Below are 20,486 nucleotides of genomic sequence, written 5' to 3' on the forward strand. Positions count from 1 at the left end.
CTTGGGTGTGGCAGGGGGCCGCCCAGGGACTGGCTTGTGGCTCTGTAGGATTGGAGAGGAAGGGGGCTGGTGACAGGCCTGGACCCAGCCGCAGAGGGTGAGGTCAGGCTCTTGCTGCTGACCCCAGGTTGCCCCCTCCAGGCTACTGCTCGCTAGCCCTTAGGTCCTGGGAGAGGCCTGAATTGAGCAGAGGGTTCTGCAGTCAGGTTGGAACTCAGATTGGGGCTTGGAGTCTTACTAATTGCTTGGACCTGATAGCTCTCAGAATTGGTTATTTCCTCAGTGACTTAGAATTACACAAGGTGATACATAGAAAGTGCTTCAAGTAGCAGCTGGCCATAGTCACTCAGTCCCTTCCGTTACTTAACAACAGTGACAACAGTGCTCTGATTGCCGCCCCACGTTCTCTGTGTTCGCCTAGTCCCACCTCCATGGAGGTGCTCTTTCAGCCGAGGTCTGGCTGCTAAGCTGCTGGCCAAGGGCCTGCCTGTTGCCTCTGGGAGACTGGGTTTCCTGGGGTAACAAGGCCACCTGCAGAGCTGTCCTGGGCATCTGAGTTGGCATGGACAGATGCCTGTGGGGTCCTCAGCTGCCCCAGCTGCTTAGAGCCCTGCCCCACCACTCCCCTAAGTAGGAGAAGCAGGGATGTACTTACACCTATCAGATGTCAGACAGGAGGCCAAAGCCGCATAGGGCCTCACACAGGATGTTGGGGAGGGAGGCAGTCCTTCAGCAGCAGTAGGCTGTGGGGAGCACTAGCAAAGGGGCAAGGAGAGCTCAGCACTCAAGCTCACGCTGTCTGGGCCCCTGCAGATCATGAGGTGGGGGCTGAGTATGGCTCCAGAGCCTTCCCTCCCTGGTGTCCAAGATGTTCAGTGTCCTACTGCTGGCTGCAGCCTCATCAGATCTGTGGGACTGCCTGGGCTATCGAGGGACCTTCTGGGGTGCTGGCCCATCATATACCTCCAGGACAGATGGGCTCAACTTAGCCAAGCCTTTTAGTCCAGCCACCCAAACAGGGCCAGCGTAGGACAAGCAGTCTGGGCTGGGAATCCCCCTCTTCCTCCCTATGGCACAGTCAGATCTGTTGCTTAGGGCAGGGGACCCAGGACAAGTCCACCCCATGCAGGTATTCCTTCTCTTCCCCCACTGGTCTCTACTAGCTCCTGAGATGTGGTTGGGGGGATAGGGTCGATGTGTGTCATCCCAGAGGGGTCCGGGCAGAGGATGGGAAGGGAAGACAGGATATGAATTTGCTAGCCGGTTTCCAAGTAGGCAGCTCTCCTTTTTTTCCCAGGGAAGGCACCAGAGTGTGGGGAGACCAATCCTAGGCCCTAGGGTGTCTTGCTAGTCTGATTGGAGCAGTGAGGAGAGAAGTGGCCAGATCAGCTGCCCACAGGGAACTCTCAGGCTAGTTCCACACACAAGGCACAGACCTGTTTGGAATGAGTAAGAATCTACTACAGGTCAGCAAGCTTCATGTGGCCTGGCCCAAAACCCTGAGTGCCCGCTCTCTAAGGGAACAGAGCAGGGCAGGGCAGAGAGGGGGGCTCAGAGTTTGGTCTGGTCATGGACTGAGGGCAGAACAGGCAAGAACAGAGATCAAGGCTGGACAATCTTAGAAACCCAGGGGATGGAGGTCTTTCTTCTTAGGAAGCCCCCTCCCAGGGGTCATGCCATCCTGGTACAGGAAGTCAGGACCCTCGGAGCATCCCCAGTGGCTTTGCCTCAGACCCTTGGACTTGGGGGGCTCCTGAACTTGTTTCTTCTCCCACAGCCCTCATGGTAGAAGAAACAGCAGCTTGTACAGACGGCACCCAAGAGTTTGCCAAGCCCCTTCCCAGGCCCTCCTGTTGAAGTTCACAATATCTCCACTGGTCATAACGTGTGAAGCTATGGGGCTTTGTGTTCCAGAACCCTGAAGCCCAAGATCACACAACTGGTTCCACTCACCTTGTCTGCTCCCCGCCTCTGTACCCATCTGGTGTCCTTGAAGGGGGTTCTCACTATGCAGGCTACTGTGGCTGGAGAGGATCCCAGCCCCTGAGAGAACAGTAGGGGTCCTACCAAGTGCCCTAGTGCCTCCTGTGAGCATAGGGCCACCGTCACGCCTGACTGCTAGCTGGGTGGTCACCCCTTACCCCATGTGATCCTCTTAACTACCCTGCCTGGGAGGCAGATAAACCAAAAGAGGGAAAAAAATCACTAATCCTCCAGTGTGTTGCCTACATACGTAAGTGTGTTAGTAGACTCAGCCTGACTCTTGGATGCATCTTATATCTGTTCCCCCGCCTGTAGTCTTCTGCCCTTTCAATGACTGTGTGCCTCCCATTGTGGCGCTGAGCACACTGTCATTGACTTCTTAGGTTGCTTCTGGTTCTTCCTAAAAAGCTTAATGACCAGCACAGCAAAACTTGGGAGAAATTCAAGGAGCTGAATGGGTGCCTGCATCCATGGTGGTTTTAGGGACCATTTTAGCATAAGGTGTGGTCAGGTGCTAGCAGAGGACAGTGAGAGTGGCCAGGATGGGTTCAGGCAGGGAAGGCTTTTTGAAAGGTGGTTCACCTTGCTGCTTGAGGGACAAGAACATTATTTGACACAGAGTTTTGGAGACCATAGTGAATGGGACCTGGGGTGGGGCAGAGCAGATGGACTGACTGACACAGGGCCAGGCAAAGGGAGATGTAGTGTGGTGGGGAGCGCTGACCGCATCGGGCCCCTGCCCAGGACTATCAGTGGTTTCCAGTGGAGTCAGACTGAAGCTCTTTGCTGCAACCCACCAAGCCCCCCTTTCTGACCCACTTCATCTCCCTGTTGCCTGCACTCAGACCCTCCACTTGTCTTTTTCCTCCTGGAACATGCAAACTTGTTCTGTCTGCTGGCCACACCCTGACCCAAGTCTCACCACACTGACCACTTCCTATCATTCAGGTCTGGGTGGAGATAGTACCTTCTCCACTCATTCATTCAACGCGTACCTGGGTGCCGCGGTGGAAACAGAAGTCCCTGAGTAAGAATAAGAAAGCAAGCTAGTCCTTGTGGAGGGTTGCATAGGTAATGATAAGATTAGTAAATAAACTATTCCATGTGACCCCTATGAAGGAGAAAAGCAAAGTGGGAAGTGGGAGAGAAAATGTCAAGAGGCACAGGAGACAGGCATGCGAGTGTCTGGAGGAAAAACACCCCAAGCAGAAGGAACAGTGAGCCCCCAAGCCCAGAGGCAGGAATGTTCACAGAGTCCTTCTAACCACCATATCCTGATCACTCTTAGCATCTTCCTTTATTTTCTTGCTGGTCCTGATCTCTATCTGAAACCATCCTGCTGACTGATTTGGGTACTGTGAGTCATCACACTCTCCCCTGCGTGGACCTGAGCTTGGTGAAGTATCTGTCACTGTTGTATCCCCAGGCCTAGAACAGTGCCTGCTCTGTGCCAAGCACTGTGCCAGGCACTTGGCATTGCTCCCACTCTTCCCAGCAGACCTGTGCATCTCCTCTTACAGATGAGCTTGCTGGGCCTCAAGCTCTCTTGGGAGGCTGTCCAGCTTGGAAGAGCTGAGCCATAGTGATTGAGCCCTGACTGTTGATACCAAGCCCTGGGCTTGTTCCCTAACATCTCCCCACCCCACTGACGGGTTGAATAGATGGGATCTGTTCCACGTTAGGAAGCTCCAAGCCCAGGTTCCTGAAGCTTCTCTGCAGAGAACCTACTTTTCTGGGGTGAGTAGAGCTAAAGATTTGCCTAGAGGTGAGTCCAGCCAGTCCCAGGCCTGTTCCACTTCAAGAAGGGGTAGCACTTTTTTATGCCTTGACCTGGGCAGTTATTCTGTGTTGGGAGCTACACTAAGTGGTTGATTAGAGTGAGGAACTGATGCTGTGGCTGCTCACCTCAGCCCTGACTCCATCACCCCACACCAATGGGGTCCCAGCCCCCTGTGCAGTGAGCGGCAGGGCCATGCAAGTCCACCCAGTGCTGCCCAGCCAGACCTCACAGCACCCTGCAAGCAGCAACCAGGCCCCAGGCCTCAAACTGCTCGGGTGACTCTGAAGTGAAGGCATGTGGGAGTGTGGATGTCCTTGCCTTTTAACTGCAGCTTGTAATTAGGCATTCTCTGTCCTGTCAAATACACCCTTTGCTGCCTCCCAGAGCCCTTAAGTTTGGGAGTTCACCAGACCTGGCATGAAATCTGAGTACTGCTGGTTCTTCCTTGGTGGCCTGGATGCTGTGGTCTTTGTTTGCTTGTCTGCCAAGTGGAAATGTTCCACTCACATTCCAGGGAAACTTGCAGAAGGTGAACAAACATCAGGGAAGAGGTTCAGGGGTACCACGTCACGTGCACACACACTGAAGTGCAAAGGGAAGGGGAGGGACAGGACACGTACAGACACGCCACGCTGCTGTGCCTACCCCTGGGTGGTGGGATTTAGGGAGGATTTTCTCCTCTGGATTGTTTGCTTTTTCTACAACGAGCATGGATTACTTGAGCAAAATGTTTAAAAAGTTAAAAAAAAAACATGCAAAGGTCTGGTATAATGCCTGGTAGGTGGCAGGTGCGCTGAGGGCTGTTCAGGTGAATGGAGAGCCCGCCGTGCCGTCCTGAGTGGGGCTGTCATCCTACCTCCTACCTGCATCTCCTCCCCCTGTAACTGTGTGATGTCGCTCTTTAGCCTGTGTGGGTCCTTGGCCCACATGGCCCTGTGCATTCTTGTCCCCACCCCACGGCTGCTTGGGTCCCACAGAGCAGAGCCCAGGTCAGCCTCTTCTGGGAGTCTGCGGCCCCTGTCCTCCTCCAGGCCGCCACTCCCAGCTTCCTCTGACTTCTGACCCAATGACCCAGGCCCAGGAAGGGAGAGCAAATACCCCCAGGCGCTCAGAGTGGCCCATTTATGAGCTGTGCTGCCCTCCCCCATGGCCTGAATGCGAGGCCACTGGCTTAGCTGTTTGTCTAGGCGGCGGAGGCCTCAGAGACTGTTTCCCTCCCAGGCCCAGGAGCCTCTAGGACTTTCTTGTGTTTGTGCCCTGAACCTCCTTCCAGGCCTCAGGTGGGCACCTGGGCGTTTCCTCACTGCCTGCCATTCTTCAGAGAAGTGGGGTACCCCGCTCTGCTCTGGCTCCCTCAAAATGTGAAGGCACAGACCTCTCATTCATCCCCCTCCCTCCCACTAGTGGCAGTCTCCAGTGTCCGGGAGGTGATGGAGCTTTGAGGGCTGGTCGCCACCTGTTGCCTCCCAGCTGGGGTGATGTTTGGGTTGCCCCAGGATGTGGGTCTCTCCCGAGTGGAGTGTGACCCCCTCCCAGCATGGCCAACCCTCGGTTGCTCTACCAAAGAACCTACCCAACTCTACCATGCAGGAGCCCCCAGTCTTTGACCACATAGGGTCCTTTCATATGCAAAGATGTGGCCTGATAGTTAATTTTTTCACCTCCCAAGAAGCCAAAAAATTAAGGCATGAGCTTAGATGCCTTCTTCTCCCAAAGGACACCCCCGGTCTGAGCCAGATGTCCCCCTGTGTCTCCCCGTCAGGGCACTCAGCTCACTGCCCTGTCTGCTGCCTGCCCCTGCCCCACAGTCAGCTCCTTCAGAGCTGGGGCTGGATCTAATTCCTTCCCTCTCTGGAGGAGTGTGGAACTAACGGAGCAGTTCTAGAGTAGGCCTGAGCCCTTCCGTGTCCGGGGACAGGCTTCATGTCCTGCGGTCAGTGGGAGGCCATGCTACTGGAAGCTGGAAGCTGAAGCACAGATCGTCCTCCCCCCAAGGATGATCCAGAAATAGTTCCCCTTGGATTGGGAAGGCATTCTACATTCGGATGGTGTCGGGCCTTGAGCTGGTTTCTTGATTGGGAGCCGATTTCTTCTCCTAATTAACCTTCACTTTGTCCCATGGGAAAGGGAGCCTGTCCACCTGAACATACCCCATCAGAGCCCAGGGGAGCTGGAACTGGGTCAGCCAGAGATGGTGGGGGCAACCAGGGAGCCTGGGCCAGGGCTGCGGCTGCAGAGACCCCAGCAGCCCCACGGGGTGGACCCATCGCCCCAGCCGCATGTTCTGCACCCTACCCACTCAGGTTTCTGAGGCCTGTGGCTGGTGGCAGCAGCCTTCCCTGAAGCCAGGAGGAAGAGTGCAGGTGTGCTGACTCCCCGAGACATTTCTGCTGGGCCGAGGCCTGGAATCGCCCGGCCTCTCCCCTACCCCGCTTGGATTCTGGTCAGGGAGCCCAGGTGGACCGCCTTTGTGTTTCTGCCTCCCACTGGCTCTCGAGAGAGAGGTTTGGGAAGTTTCCTTTTCTGGTTAGCCAGAGTTTTATGGTTTTTCAGAAAACAGGTTAACAATTAAGCTAATTAACCTTGGGGCTTCTGGCCCTCTTTGTTCCTATGAAGCTGGGCTAAATGGCTTCCTCCCCCAGCTTCTCTGCCGGCTTTATAAGGCCGCAGGTGGCCGGGAGCAAGTGTGAGAGCATTAACCAGCCCCAGGCCTCCAGTGCAGAAGTCCCTCCAGTTCCTGTGCCGCACTCCGCAGATGGAGGGAGGGTGCCCAGGCTGTGGGGGTGAAGCTGCCCGCACCCAGAGGCGGCCACCTGCCGGGCTTGGCCAGGTCTGCCTGCGCTGACATGGTTCTCTGGCCAGAGCCCGCCTGCTCCTCGTGTCAGCAGCTCCTCCTCTTCTTATAAGGGGCTGCGCCAAGCAAGATGAGGCGATTCCTGAGGTCCGGACATGACCCTGCTCGGGAGAGGCTCAAGCGGGACCTCTTCCAGTTTAACAAGGTAAGGGGAAGTGGGGAAGCAGCCAGGTGGTTATGGCAGTGCTATGCTAATTGCCCCCCAAGCTGGGGCTGTGGGCACTCAGGCTGCCTTACCTGGACTGAGGTACTTATTTGGCACTTCCTGCAATAAATGCCTCATAGGAAGCTGACTTTGCGAATGGAGTCTGGTTCGAGGGCTTCCCTGAGAAAGGGCCAGGGGTCAAGACTCCTTGTCCCAAGTCTCTCTCTGTGTGACCTCTGAAAGTCATTCCACCTCTACTAGCCTCAATTTCCCCACCTGTACAATGAGGATAAAACCATCTGCCCTGCACACCTCCTCACAGAGTTGTTGAGTAGACTTAGGGATGGGAAAGATGAAAGGAGTTTGAACCCTGCAAAATGTAATGTTCCTGTGAGGCCAGGTCCCTTGGCTAGTGACCACAGGCCATGACTGTACCCTCCTCCTCAAAGTGCCCCCAAAGGGAATGCAACTTTCCCTGCAGTCAGAATAGGCTTAGCCCCAGAGAGTGGGGCAAGGTGCCTGGGAGAACGTGCTGAGGTTGACATTTGACCACCCCAACCCCAACTCTGTTCCTAAGGTTCCTGAAGCCAGAGCAGCCTGTCACCAGAGATCACAGGGAAGATCCTAGAAACTCCACAGGGTTCCTCAAGGGAGCTGGTCCTGAGAAGACCACAGCTGGCCTGCAAATGGGAGGAGCACAGCATGGTTTATTAGTTCCCCGGCCACCTGGGCTGCTGTTTCGGGGTAATTAGCTTGTTTTACCTCTGCTTTGATCTAGGCATTTGGCCCCCGTATGCCTGAGCTTCCTCTGCTCCAGAAGGTGGACTGCAGGAAGGGGAACTCCATGATGCTCTTCCCCTCGGGGGCCCAGGGGTCCCTTGAGGACATGCTGATGGCTAGAGCTTCAAATCCAGTTTAGCCACTTAGAATCTGGGTGACCTTGTGCCCATTACCCACAGCATAGGCTTGTTATAAGGATTACATAGAATTAGATTATTAAGTGCTAGGCAGAGTGGTCCAGGAATGCTAGCTCCTGTTTTTAGGGGCTGCCTCCCAGGGGTAGAGAGTTCCCAGGGGTTTATTCAAGGTGAGTTGGGGTCCCAACATGCCCTGCTGTTTCCCTCTGATTTTCTTGACTTGTGTGAGGTGTCTCGATGGATCTCTGCTGTGAGGCCACTGCCTCTAGGATCAGGGCTTCTCTAAATGAACACCTCCTCCCACTGACAAAAGGAAGCAGTGGGCAGGGCTTTTGGGCCTCGTGAAATGGCGTGCAGGTACTGGGAATGGGGGATCGGGGCCCCTGGGAGCCTGCTGCCCTTGTTCCCAGATCTAAGAATCTCAGCACCCTCCAGGGGGCCTGCATGACCACCGGGCACCTCCAGTTGCTGCTGGTGACTCCGATCTCACTCAGAGAAGGAGTCAGTTCCAGTGGAAACCGGACAGACAGGCTCAGTCAAGAGGGATGAACCCCAGCCCCGAGTCCCAGTTGTGCACTTGGGGTGGGGCTGGGGTGGAGCTGGAAGAGGAATTAGCCCCCCATGCTCCACATCTGCTGGTCCCCAAAAAACATGTCCACCCCACCCCAAGGCCTGGCTGGGGAGAGGAAGGGGAAGCTCCTGTAGTTACTTCTTCCTTCCATTCGCTTGCAAGAAACTAGCATTGAGCACCAATTGTAGACAACCTAGGGCTGGGGCTGTGGGAATCTATGACTGAAGATCTTTCCCCTCCAAGACTTTTATGGTCTGACCTGGCAGGAGGGATGGGACTGACGTCTGAAATTCCACTTCCTGGGACTGGAAAGGAGGAAGGGGGTGGGGAGCGAGGGAGGTGGATGGAGGGGGGTTAGTCCCATCCAGGCTCTTGGTGAATGGTGGAGCCTGAAGGGTTGGGGTGAGGGTGAGGCCTGATTCTGGAAGATTTGGGAACCTGACTGGTCCCACTCACGCCAGCCCCTCCCCAGCCCCAGGCTTCCCCGACCCCCAGCTGTGGTTTGAGGGAGGCTGGAACCTGGGAGTCTGGGTCTGACACACTAAGGCTGTGGTAGAGTTTGAGCTAGAGAGTAGGTAATCCTACCTACAATTTAGAAAAGAACTATGAAGCCTTTCTTTTTCTTTTTTAAAGGAGACATCGCGGTGAGTGGAGGGGCCCAGGCATGAGGGGAGAGGGGGTCTTAGGGCACAGAGCAGGGTTTTTGAATCTCAGCACTATTGACATTGGTGTTGCTTTGGGGTCAGGACGTTTAGCATCCCTGGCCCTACCTCCTTGAGATGCACCGCTAAAACCATCTTCAGACATGGCCCCTGGCTGAGGACCGCTGGACTAGAGCACTATTTTAGCCGTAAGATTAATGAGACGTTGTGTAGATGGAGAATGGGAGTAAGGGGAAGAGGGGTGGGTGTCTAGCGTGACTGTGGTGGGATGTGTGGTTCCATCCTGGGTGGGTAATGTGCCAAGCACTGGGGTAGGGAGCCCAGGAGGGGCAAGGAATAGGTTTAAGTGAAAGTGATACATTTGATTTGCACAGAATAGCAACAGTAATTATCTCCATTTATTTTCCCCCAGTAGTTAGTCTTCCAAGCCCAGAACCTGGCTGCTGGGGGTGACCAGCTGGGTGGCCTTGGGCAAGTCACTCAACTCTAAAATGGCAGATAGTGGGATATACAGAGCGAGCGGTAGCTCTGAGCCTCAGGGGGCCTGTCAGCGTAGGCGTCACTCACACATTCCTGGGGGTCAGCCCTCTGTGGAGTGCCCACAGCTGGTGAAGCAAGCATTGTCCGGACCAGACAGGTCATGGAAGTGCAGTCTGCAGGTTGCTGTGCTGGGAAGGGGGACTGGGACAGTGGCACCATCATAGGCCTGCGTAGCAGCTTCTAGACAGTGGCTTCTAAACCAGTGCTGGGTCTCTTCCTTCAGCACCTCTGGCCAAACTCCTTGAAGCCCACACTAAGTGAGGTGCCTCCAAGAGAGGGGAACGTCTCCCCAGGGGGCTGAGAGCAGCGTGTCCGGTTTCACTGGCTTCAGTTCCTGGGAAGGAGCTGTGTATGGATACCTTCTCTGAGCCCTCTGCATGAGACTGGCTGTCGGAGGGGCAACTCCAGTTGACCAAAGGCGCTATGCCAAGCAGCAGAGTGGCCGGGAAGTGCAGTGGGTAGAGGCAGGGATCAGATGGTGCTTCTTCCCTGAGTGGCTGGAGGCACATTACTTAACCCCTCCCTGTCCTCAGTTTCCTTATCTATGAAGTGGGCATCCCAAGAGTGTCTACACCCAGGTTGGTGTGCTCAGTTCAGTCGTTCCAGATGGAGCCATGCGAGGGTTGGCCTCGTCCTCGTGACAGTTCACAGGTGGGTGGGGGTCCTATTCCCCAGGCCGCTCGGGTTCCCCAGGGCTTGCCCAGGTGAGCCATGGTGGAGGCGCTGGCTGGGATGGGGACCCCTCAGTCACATCTGCTCACCAGTTGTGTGGTCTTAGGATGGTGACCTCAGCCCCGAGCCTCAGTTTCTTGGCCTATAAGGTAGTCGCCTGGGCCACTGAGGACCAAATGAGGGGACTGTGGGACCCACTGGGCACCTCGGTAGGGAGGAAGTGCGTCCCAGGGGACTTAAGCTCATGCCCAAACCCTTCCCTCAAAACCCCTAGAGGCCGCTCCCTGCTCTGGTGAAACTGAGCAGACCAGCCTAGACAGTTGATAAGGGCGCCAGGGCCCTTCCTGTCCCGGTCACCCTCCCCCACCCCAGGCCCCAAACAAACAGTGTGTTCCTGACTGACCGCCCCTGCCCAGGGCCAGGTTGTTTTGTCTTGGCCTTTGCATGGCAGGGCCCCTGGTGTCAGGTGACAGCCACACAGAGAAGGCCAGGTTGCTGCCACAGCCTGGAATCTGAGCTGACCACACCCAGTGCGGAGCGGTGCCAGCCAGGGAGGCAGGCAGGTGTGCTCCCCATGGTTCCAGGCAGCCCTCCTTCCTGCCCCCTCAGCACTTGCTAGGGATTCCTCCACATTTGATCTTGGATGAAGTCCCCCTTGCAGGGGGCAGGATGAAGGGTCCCCACCAGATCTGACCAACAGCCTCTTCCCTCTCCCCTCCCAGAGCCTGAAATGGGGTCCTGGAGCCAGCCCGAGGCAGATGGGGCTTCCTCTCCCGCACAGGGCTCATGTGTCTCGTACAAATCTCTCCTTTCCCAACTGCCTCTCAAGAGAGTTCATTGTTTTCTCCTCTCTTGGTAGAAGTCACCTGAGCCCGGTAGCAGGGGTGGGACCGGGCCCAGTCGGGATGCTGAGCCTGGGAGGCAGCGGAGGACTGTTAGGCAATGGTCAGCCTCCTAGCTCGAACCCGAGCTGGAGAAGGCTGGGGCCTCGGGCTGGACCCCTGGGCCTGCTGTCCTGGGCCGAGCTCTTGCCCCACCCTTGGTCCTTGCCGGGCGGATGACACACGGTTGCTCTGTGCCTGGGAAGTCCCGCCGCGGGCCACCCTGGGGCTGAGCCCACCCTCCTGTGCCCTGGGGGGATGAGGTCTTTGTCCATGTGGATGTTGTTAGGAGTTGGGAGGGGCGACCAAGGAATGGGGTGGGCATCTGAGGTTGGGGGGACAGCTAGAGCTTAGGGCAGAGATGCCTTGTGCAAACCTCCTGCTTCCCCAGGCTGCTTGGGTCCCAGGTTCTAACTCCCATCAATTAACTGACCTCAGTCCTCTCCCCAGCTCCAAATCCCTTCCTTCCCAGCAAGACCCCCTGGGACTCTCAGGACTGGCCAGGGACCCCCATACCTCCTTGCTCAACCCAACTCAACTTTACCTGTCATGATATAATTGCTTCACCCAGGGATTTGTGGGCCTTATTTGCATGTCCACCTCCCCTCCGTGGACCTGGGGAACCTGCTGTCACACACTATTTACATTTAAGTCCACTCTCTTGGCCTCTGGCCAGGTCAGGTCACCATGAAATTCTCTCCCCTTATTTTGTTCTTAGGGAGGCTTGCTCCCTTCTCCATATTGTTAACTTGGAGAAGATGCCCCAAAGGATACAAAGTAATGATGGAGAACCTCAGAAGGAAGCCCAGCCTATGGGGCAAGGCCTGCGTGCCCTGGGGTGAGCAGAGCCTTTTAGCCACTATCAGGCAATTTTTGATGTTCCTAGTGTTCCAGTCGAGGACAGCCTTGTTCAATGCAGTCGTTGACATTGTCCCACTTATGAGACAGGAAATGAGGCTCAGGGAGGTTCTGTAACTTGCCTATGTCCAGAGGCATTTTAAGTGGCATAGGGGGATTCAAAGTTTAATGTGCCTGACTCGGTCCCTAGAGCCTATGGAAAAGGTGGAGATGGGAGGGAGGGGTTCCCAGGACCCGGAAGGAAATGAGGAATGAGTATGAGTGATTCAGTGATGGGCCGGATCTGCAGCTGGGGTGGCACAGGTGAGGTGTTCGGAGAGCTTCCTGCACGAGTTATGTGAGTCGATGGATAACGTGTGGCCTGAAAGCCTGACAAAAGCTGCAGGTTGTTGTCTCTTTGCCTCGTCTTTCCTGCTGGTGTCAAAACTGTCTAGGGCACTGCCTTGGTCCAGTGAGAATATAATATGAGCCACATGTGTAATTTAAAAGAGGTCACATTACAAACATTTTTAAACAAGTGAAATTAATTTTGATAACACTCTGTTCAACCTAATATATCCAAAATATTATTGTTCTCACATGTGCTCTCAGTATAAATCAGTGAGACTTTTTTCATTTTGCTTTTTTCTCATACAAAGTCTTTGAAATCCCAAGTGTATTTTATACTTACAGTGCATCTCAATTCAGACATGAAATTTTCTTTGGAAATATATGATCTGTATTTAGAGTTTTGGAGATTGAAAAAGTTGAAAAAGGAGATTAAAAGCTTGGACTGCCTGACTCCAGCCTCTGTTCCTTTGGAACCCAGAACCCTACAGATTTCCCCCAACATCTGAAAGTAAAAAGTGCATTCCTATGACACCTTTGTAAGCCAAATCTAAAGCAACGAAGTAATTACTATTAATTTATGTAACATTTCTAGCATTCCCAGACCCAAAAAAGCATCTCTCTTAGGCTTTTCTCCTACCTTAGGATACATCTTGCTAAAGGATGCACAAAATAAATGGAGATAAAGTGCCCAGGGATGGCCACACGGCCAAGGACTGGGTCAGAAGTGAGCTGAGCATGGGGCCCAGGCAGGTCTGGGATTGGCTGCACGCTCAGTAGGAATCGGAGTGTGACCGAATTCCTCCTTCCTGCTGGGGACGGCTCAGCCGTGGAGGGGCAGAGGGGTTGTGTCTGCAGGCCCATGCCCGTGTGGTTCTCGTTGCAGATGGTGGCGCATGGCTTCCCATGATCACAGACACCGTTCACACGGTGACAGTTTGATGCTGGGATGCTGGTTCCTGGGGAAGCTGGTTGGAAGGGGGCTGCTCCCACTGCTGGCCCTGCGAGCTGCCTCTTTAAGATCTCTGTCAAACAGACATCGAAAGCTATTTGCTTTTTTTGCCTTTTTTTGCAAAAGTGAAAATCCTCTATGGATTTCTTTTGGTTAGTGAAATCAGGTTTCGATGTAGGTCTTTTGTAAAAGCGACGTGATATAACACGAACCTTTAAAAGCAGAGATACCTGTACCTGTAAAGTTTTCCAGTAACTGAATTGAGTGTTCATTCTTAAATTTAAATCCATTAAAATTAAAATTACAAGTTCATGTCCTTGGTGTTGCTAGCTAGCAACACTGCAAGTGCTTAGGGTCTACTCATGGCTCATGACTGTTGTGCTGGGCAACTCGGGGTGTGGGCCTCCTGGTAGCCACCGGCCTCCTGCAGGACATTTCTCCCACAATCTGCCACATTCCAGAGGCTTTGGCTTTGATTGGCTGCTGTCTGTGCTGCCATTCCAGGGACCTTTTCTGAGCTCTGGCTACTGACTTCCTGAGGCCCCTTCAACCTGGGGCTGGCTGAGGCCTAGCAGGGCCCCTGGGGAAGCTTGTCCCACACATCCCATCACATGCCCTGCCTTCTTTTTCCTGGGAAATGTTTACATTCCAGACACTCCCGCTATCTCCCCAAGGCTTTTTGAGGCTCTGCATTTTTTGCATAGCTCAACAGGGACCTGGGCTAGCCAGAGGGCTCCTGCTGGGTCCTGCGGGTCACTTCTGCCCTCTCTGCTATCTCCTCCAGGTAGAGCCATTTGCAAGGTAGACTGTGTTCCTGGCAAAGAGCCAGGCCTGGGGGCACCCATCCAATTATGCCTCCCCAGGTGTCCCCAGAACAGGCACTCTGTGGAGTTCTTCTCCCTGGCCTGACCCCAGTACAGAGCCTCCTTCCTTGAAGGACTGAATCGGACTGGACTGGTCTGGGCAAGCAGGCGGGCTGAGCTATCAAGCCAGCTGTCACCAGGACTTATCTCTCTCTCCTCCTTTGAGACCTGATGGGACAGCCAAGTAAAGCCCAGAGGAGAGCTCTGGGCCTAAGGAGAACTGCCTTGGTGCAACATTTTTCTGCTAGGCAGTCTCCATAGTTAAAAAAAAAAAGTCTTGAAAGCAGCTGGCTGGCATCCATTACCCTGCTTTAATCTAGCTCTACGGGTTCAGTATCCCCTAGGGAGGTAGGGTTAAGTTGATTAAGAAACAACCAAGAACCTCTGGAAAACTATTTGACAATCTATATGTATAGTGTTTTCAGCCATACCTTTTTAAAAAAATATATAGTTGATATACGTACATAGTTGATACACTTATACATCCATGGCTTTTTAACCTGTAATTCCACCCCGGGACCTCTGCCTAAGGAAAGACTCCGAGTTGCAGGGAAAGAGAATCAAGAATAGTTAGTGCAATTGGGAATTGCAAATCCTCTAGAAACAAACTGTTCAATTGCAGAGGCCTGGTGAGGTAAGACCACCTCCACATTGGGAATATTCTAAGTCATCTTAGCGTTTTTAAGCCCCTGGGTCTGCTGCAGTTGGGAAACAAGCTACAGAGCTCTGCACGTATGCATATGTCCACATGGCATGCTCCCCACTAGGTCTCTGTGTTTTTGGTATAGACAAGCACTTGCAGAAGTCACAGGCAGACTCAGGAAGCACTCAAACACTCTGAGATGGTAGCAAAGGTTACTTCCAGTTGTGGGGGGTTTATTTTCTTTTTCAAACTCCTTGCTAGGTTTCAAGTTTTCTACAGTGTGTCTTGCTTCTATAATGAGCAATGAGCAAAAGCATGTGTCTTTAACAACGCTCCAGAAGCTTCCTGTCTGGAAAGTGGTAGAAGGGAACGCAGGGACAGAGGGCACTCGAGAGAGCAGATGTTCAGCGTTAGGAGCCTCAGATGGCCCAGAGGCAGGAAGGGACTGCCCTGGGGCTGTGGTGCAATGGGTGCCTCCACTGTGCCAGCCGCCCAAAGCTTCCCTTGCCTCTGTACCCCTGCAGGAGGGCTGGGTTGGTTACCCACAGTAAGTGTGCTGGAGGAACTGAGTCAGTTCCTAGAGAACATCAAGTGACCAGGGTGGTGTCGAGAGAATAAACACCCAGGGATGGCCACACAGTCAAGGACCTGATTAGAAATGGACTGTGTATGGGGCCCAGACGGGTCTGGGATTGGCTGCACACTTGGGGTCTGTGTAGGAACTTGAACGTGACCGAATTCCTCCTTCCCGCTGGGGGATGGCTCAGCTGTGCAGGAGGGGGAGAGGGGATGCAGCTGCAAGCCCCTGCCCATGTGGTTCTCGTTGCAGACGGTGGAGCATGGCTTCCCGCACCAGCCCAGCGCCCTTGGCTACAGTCCCTCTCTTCGCATCCTGGCCATCGGCACCCGCTCCGGAGCTGTCAAGCTGTATCCTTTCCCTTCTTCCAGCTCCCACGCAGGGAGGCCCTGGAAGGGGTAGGGCATTAGCACTGGTGAGGTTTAGGAAAGACCCCTGCCCTCCACAAAACCAAGTTGCAGATAACCCCACCTGTTTCCGTGACGTTCCAATATCCTCTTAGGAGTCAGCCCTGAATGCAGTAAGTGGTGGGGGCAGGTGATGGGCCAAGAAACTTTAAACACAAACACTTTTTCCAGTAAGAGTCAGTAGGCTGGCACCAGGGTTCTGTCCAAACTGGGGTGGCCAGATTCTACTCCATACCATGCACCCCCCCCATGTACACATACATGCACGCCAGAGAAGAACAGAGTCCTGGGCAGCAGAGACAGTTCTTCTCTGGCGTGAGGCTGGGCATGATTCAGTAGGGTCATCTTTTTCCAAAGCATTTGTTCCGGGCTGATGGGGCCTCCGGGCCATTTCCAGGGCAGGCCCACAGGTTCCAGGACAGAAGATTGCTGCTTGGGCCATCTGGCTGGCTCAGGCTGTAAGCCTTTGAGTTCCCCATCCCCAAACCTGACCTAAGCCCCCACAGTGAGACAGGGTGGCACCTGGGGGAGGCCGCCACAGAGAGCCCAGCTGGCACGTCCACCAGTGAAGCTGTGACTCCCCCGGTTCCTCTCTGCTGTGGCACGGGCACTGGGAGTGGCAGGGGTGCCACCGTGGGCTGGGCTGGGACTGCGCTCCCACTGCCGGCTCAGCACTCCCCCAGCTGGCTAATCATTGCCAGGCCACGGCCCTACCCTGGTTACCTATCCTGGTGCTAAGCCTCTAGCCATGGCCACTGAGGGTGGGCCCACAGGCACCCTGTACATCTCACAGGTGCCACCTTGCGGCAGCTGATGGGTCTGTCGCAGCTCAGGACGGGGGCGGGGTGCAGTGAGCAGCCTAACAGTTGCCAAGATAAGGCTTCATTGTCCCTTCTAAGGAGTTGCCCCCACCCGCCTGGCTAGGAGAGCTCTCCCTCCCTAGCTGGATCTGGCCCTACCTCGGGGGTCAGGTCACTGGCTGAGTGCCTCTCAGGCCAGCACCACTGCTCTCTGGGCGGAGGGTGAGCCCTTCTCTGCTGCCCAGGTATTTGCATTCCTTGCTGTGTGGGCCCTGAGGTCCTGGCACTTGGGTGGGTGAAGGGTGGTGACTGCGTTCTGGAGCTTTTCCTGAGCCTGCTGCTCCCAGCTATGGTGCCCCCGGGGTGGAGTTCATGGGGCTGCACCGGGAGAACAATGCGGTGGTACAGGTTCACTTCCTGCCTGGCCAGGTGAGGGGCCCCTCCACCCACTTCCTACTGTCGCCTTCCAGGAGGTGTGTGGGGAGAGGCAGGCATCTGGCAGCCCTGGGCTTTGTGCTGACGGGAGGACCTGGGACCACCTCCTTTTCCCCAGCTGTGCCTCAAGGGCCACGCTAAGAGTAGCTGGAGTCCTGTGGTCCTGGGGCTCTCTGACAGAACCGGGGCAGGCTGGGCCACTCGGTGTGTGAAATAAAGGCCAGGCCGTGGTGCATGCTGGCCCCATCGACGAGACAGTGTGCCCCTGTCCCTGTCCCGTTCCCTCCCTAGTGCCAGCTGGTTACCCTGCTGGACGACAATAGCCTGCACCTGTGGAGCCTGAAGGTCAAAGGCGGGGTGTCAGAGCTGCAGGAAGATGAGAGTTTCATGCTGCGTGGCCCCCCAGGGTAAGGACTTGGTTCCCTTCCTCTCCCAGCCAGCCTGACCCATGCACCCAAATCCAGGGTGAGGTCACCCCTTTGAAGGTCCTGTGGAGCCCTTGGTGGCCCTGGCAGTTTGAGCCAATGCTTGTCCACCTGCAGGTGCTCTGGGAGGAGTGGGCAGGGACACAGCCTGCCTCCTTCCAACCCCATAGTGTCTGTGCAGGAGGCTCTGAGGGATTTTTTTCTGCCTCCTAGCCCAAGTGGGCTGCCCTCTGTCTCCTGTCTTGGCAGAAAGTAACCTTGTGTTTGTCCTGATCTGACACCACTGGACCCTGTTAGAGAGTGCGCAGGCCTGCTTTTCCTAGGCATGCCTTCCCTGGGGCCAGTGCAGGCAGCCAGCAGCCAGGGGAAGCTATCCACGGGCTCTCCCCTGCCTGGGCAGCAGCCAGCTCATAGGCAGCCATTCCCATCTGCAGGGCTGCCCCCAGTGCCACACAGATCACCGTGGTCCTGCCACATTCCTCTCGAGAGCTACTTTACCTGGGCACAGAAAGTGGCAACGTGTTTGTGGTACAGCTGCCAGCCTTCCACACACTGGAGGACCAGACCATCAGCTCGGATGCCGTGCTGCAGCGGTGAGCCCAGAGACCCTGCTGCTGTTAGGGATCTGTGCCCTCGGGTGGGGCGTGGCTCTCTCCCTTTGGTCCCAGTAGTGTCTCAGGAGCTAATGCTTTCTCTCCTGGTAAGTCTGGAGGGACAGGAGGAGAGATTCTCAGCTCCCCATCCATCCCCCAAATTGAGACTCTCACCCCATGATGTGTCAGCATCAAAGCACTAAAAGGGGCCTTGAAGGCAGCCTGTCTCTCATTTAAAGATGAGGAAAAGGAGGCCTTAAAAAGGTTGTGTGATGTCACCAACTTTTAGTCCAGCATTCTTTGTACTGACACCATGTATCTGAAAACCCCAGGGGCTCTGCCGTGGGACAGATGGGGCCCAAACCTCCCTGCGTAAGGCAGGGAAGCTTCTGCTGATATTTATGCTTTGGAGTCTGTGCTAAGTTTCTGTTTGCCCACAGGCTCCATGGCCAAAAGTCCTGCCAGCCCCAACTCTGTAGGTTTCTTCAGGCCTTTTTGGAAGCTTTATTCCTTGACAGTGGTAGACAGGGAGCCAGATGAGGTCTGGGTGTGGAGGAGTGGATAGGACCCAGAAAGGGAGGAGGTGAGAGTTGGTTGGGTGGGATGTTCTGCAGTTCTAAGGAACAGAGCAGGGGCCAGGGTCCGGACCTGTGGAGCTGCTTCAGGCTCAAGCTGGCGGGCCCTGCTCCTGAAAAAAACAGGCTACTAACACATTCACAGCCATCAGGCCCCCGGTATCAGGCCCAGCTGTCCAGCGCCGAGCATTGCTGGGCTGAAGGATTCCTGCTTGGGGCTGGGTCCCTCCGAGTGCAAACCTCTGTCTTTCCTGCTTGGCAGGGTAGTATCAGAGCAGCATGACCATGATCAGAACAGGACTGTTTTCAGGATAGCAAGCACAGCTGGCTCTCAGCTGGGCACCCAGTCTGTGGGCAGGACAGTGGGAGGGCCTGCCGGTGCCCACCTCACTCCATGCTGGTGGGAACCTAGTTAGGGAGGGACCTTCCTCTGGGCCATGCCTATCCCACTGCGCTTTCCCGGTCTGAGTGCCCTGGGAACCCCTCCTACCATACTAAATCCTTGTTCTAAATGTAGAGAGGTTTGGTTTGGTTTGGTTTGGTTTGGGGCATAGAAATACCCTCAGGATCCAGGCCGTTTGCATTTCCTCCTTGCTACCCCCAGTGTGGGCTCTTGGTCCCATGTCTACCTGTCACAGTCTTCTGTCACATTAGCATTCCAGGCCCAGAGAAGGAGGCGAGGGTCAAAGCTTAAGGCCAAGCCAACTAATAGAACTTCACTTTGTGTGTTTTAAAAAGTTTTTTTTACAAAATACCACCTCCTTACAGAAATGCCCTAAGTATGAATATACAGTTTAACAGATCCTTGTAAGCTCCCCTTCAACCACCATCAGGAAAATAGAACTTTGCCAGCTCCCCAGGACCCTCCCCAGTCATGACTCCCTCCCTCCCCTAGAGGTAACCATGACATCGACTTTTCTAGAAATCGCTTTCTTGCTGTTCCTTCTAGCTGTGCCATGTGCATTTGCATTCTGTGTGGTTTTTATCTATCACTGCCTTGCTCCGTGCACTGCTTCTCTCTCCCCTTGGTGGTTTGTCCTTGCAGTCTTTCCATGCTGGCCCACTCAGTGCCCACTGCTGCTCAGAATGCTGCGTGCAGCTGTGCTGTGCTTGGCCGTGCCCTGCCGGTGGTCAGCTGCATGGGCTCATGGCATTCCCCTTGCCCAGGTTGCCGGAGGAGGCCCGCCATCGGCGGGTGTTTGAAATGGTGGAGGCCCTGCAGGAGCACCCCCGAAACCCCACCCAGGTCCTCATCGGCTACAGCCGGGGCCTCGTCGTTGTCTGGGACCTGCAGGGCAGCCGTGTGCTCTGCCATTTCCTCAGCAGCCAGGTAGGCAGTGGCTGGGATGGGGGCAGGCACCACGTGGCTCTCCCAGACTGCACACATCACCTACAGCCCTGGGCGGAGGTGCAGGGGTGCAGGGATGGGGTCGTTGGGACCACCGCCCTGACTGCAGCCTGTGCACTCTGCTCTCCCTCTCCTCTGAAGCAACTGGAGAATGTCTGCTGGCAGCAGGACGGCCGCCTGATTGTCAGCTGCCATTCCGACGGCAGCTATTGTCAGTGGCCCACGTCCAGCGACATCCAGCAGCCAGAGCCCCTGCGCAACTGCGTGCCTTATGGTCAGTGGTGCCCCCACCAAGCACGACCTGGTCCTGCCCTGTCACTTGGGACCATCTTTCAGTCAGCAAAGCATCCTCTGTTGCCAGTCCATTTTGCCTGCATGCAGAAGTGGGTACCCAGCTCACAGAGGCAAAACCTAGGGCCCAGAGAGGTGCAGGCCTTGTCCGAAGCCACACAGCAGGTTGTCTGACACCCATCGTGGCTCTCTTAGGGAACTGCTCAGAACAAGACCCCCAAGCAGAGGTCCACTCGGTGGGTGCGGGTGTGAGGGATTTGTGCCTGAGTGGACTCACATGCCCCCAACAGTGGGAGGCCCGCTCAAGCTAATTCCTTTTATTTTAGGTCCTTTTCCTTGCAAAGCTATTACCAAAATCTTCTGGCTGACCACCAAGCAGGGGTAGGT

General features: G+C 55.1%; 1 protein-coding gene across 11 annotated transcripts in view; it reads left to right on the plus strand.

The window, feature by feature from the left end:
* The window catches only part of LLGL2 (LLGL scribble cell polarity complex component 2), a 32,441-nt gene that overhangs the window by 4,136 nt on the left and 7,819 nt on the right, over positions 1–20,486 (plus strand). For 8 of the 11 annotated variants that reach the window (XR_008997449.1, XR_008997450.1, XR_008997451.1 and 5 more), the window contains exons 2-9: positions 6,670–6,762; positions 15,478–15,575; positions 16,780–16,861; positions 17,159–17,274; positions 17,727–17,885; positions 19,628–19,790; positions 19,950–20,082; positions 20,426–20,480. Coding sequence is in view for 6 of the 11 variants with exons in the window: in XM_057501704.1 (XP_057357687.1) it covers positions 6,688–6,762; positions 15,478–15,575; positions 16,780–16,861; positions 17,159–17,274; positions 17,727–17,885; positions 19,628–19,790; positions 19,950–20,082; positions 20,426–20,480 (881 nt within the window). In the remaining 5 variants the exon portion in view is untranslated. Of the gene's footprint in view, positions 1–2,016; positions 2,235–6,669; positions 6,763–15,477; positions 15,576–16,779; positions 16,862–17,158; positions 17,275–17,726; positions 17,886–19,627; positions 19,791–19,949; positions 20,083–20,425; positions 20,481–20,486 lie in introns of those variants that run through there. The other 3 variants (XM_036900040.2, XM_057501702.1, XM_057501706.1) reach the window with 3 other exon arrangements.

This window comes from Manis pentadactyla, chromosome 4 (assembly GCF_030020395.1).
Source record: "Manis pentadactyla isolate mManPen7 chromosome 4, mManPen7.hap1, whole genome shotgun sequence".
NCBI lineage: Eukaryota > Metazoa > Chordata > Mammalia > Pholidota > Manidae > Manis > Manis pentadactyla.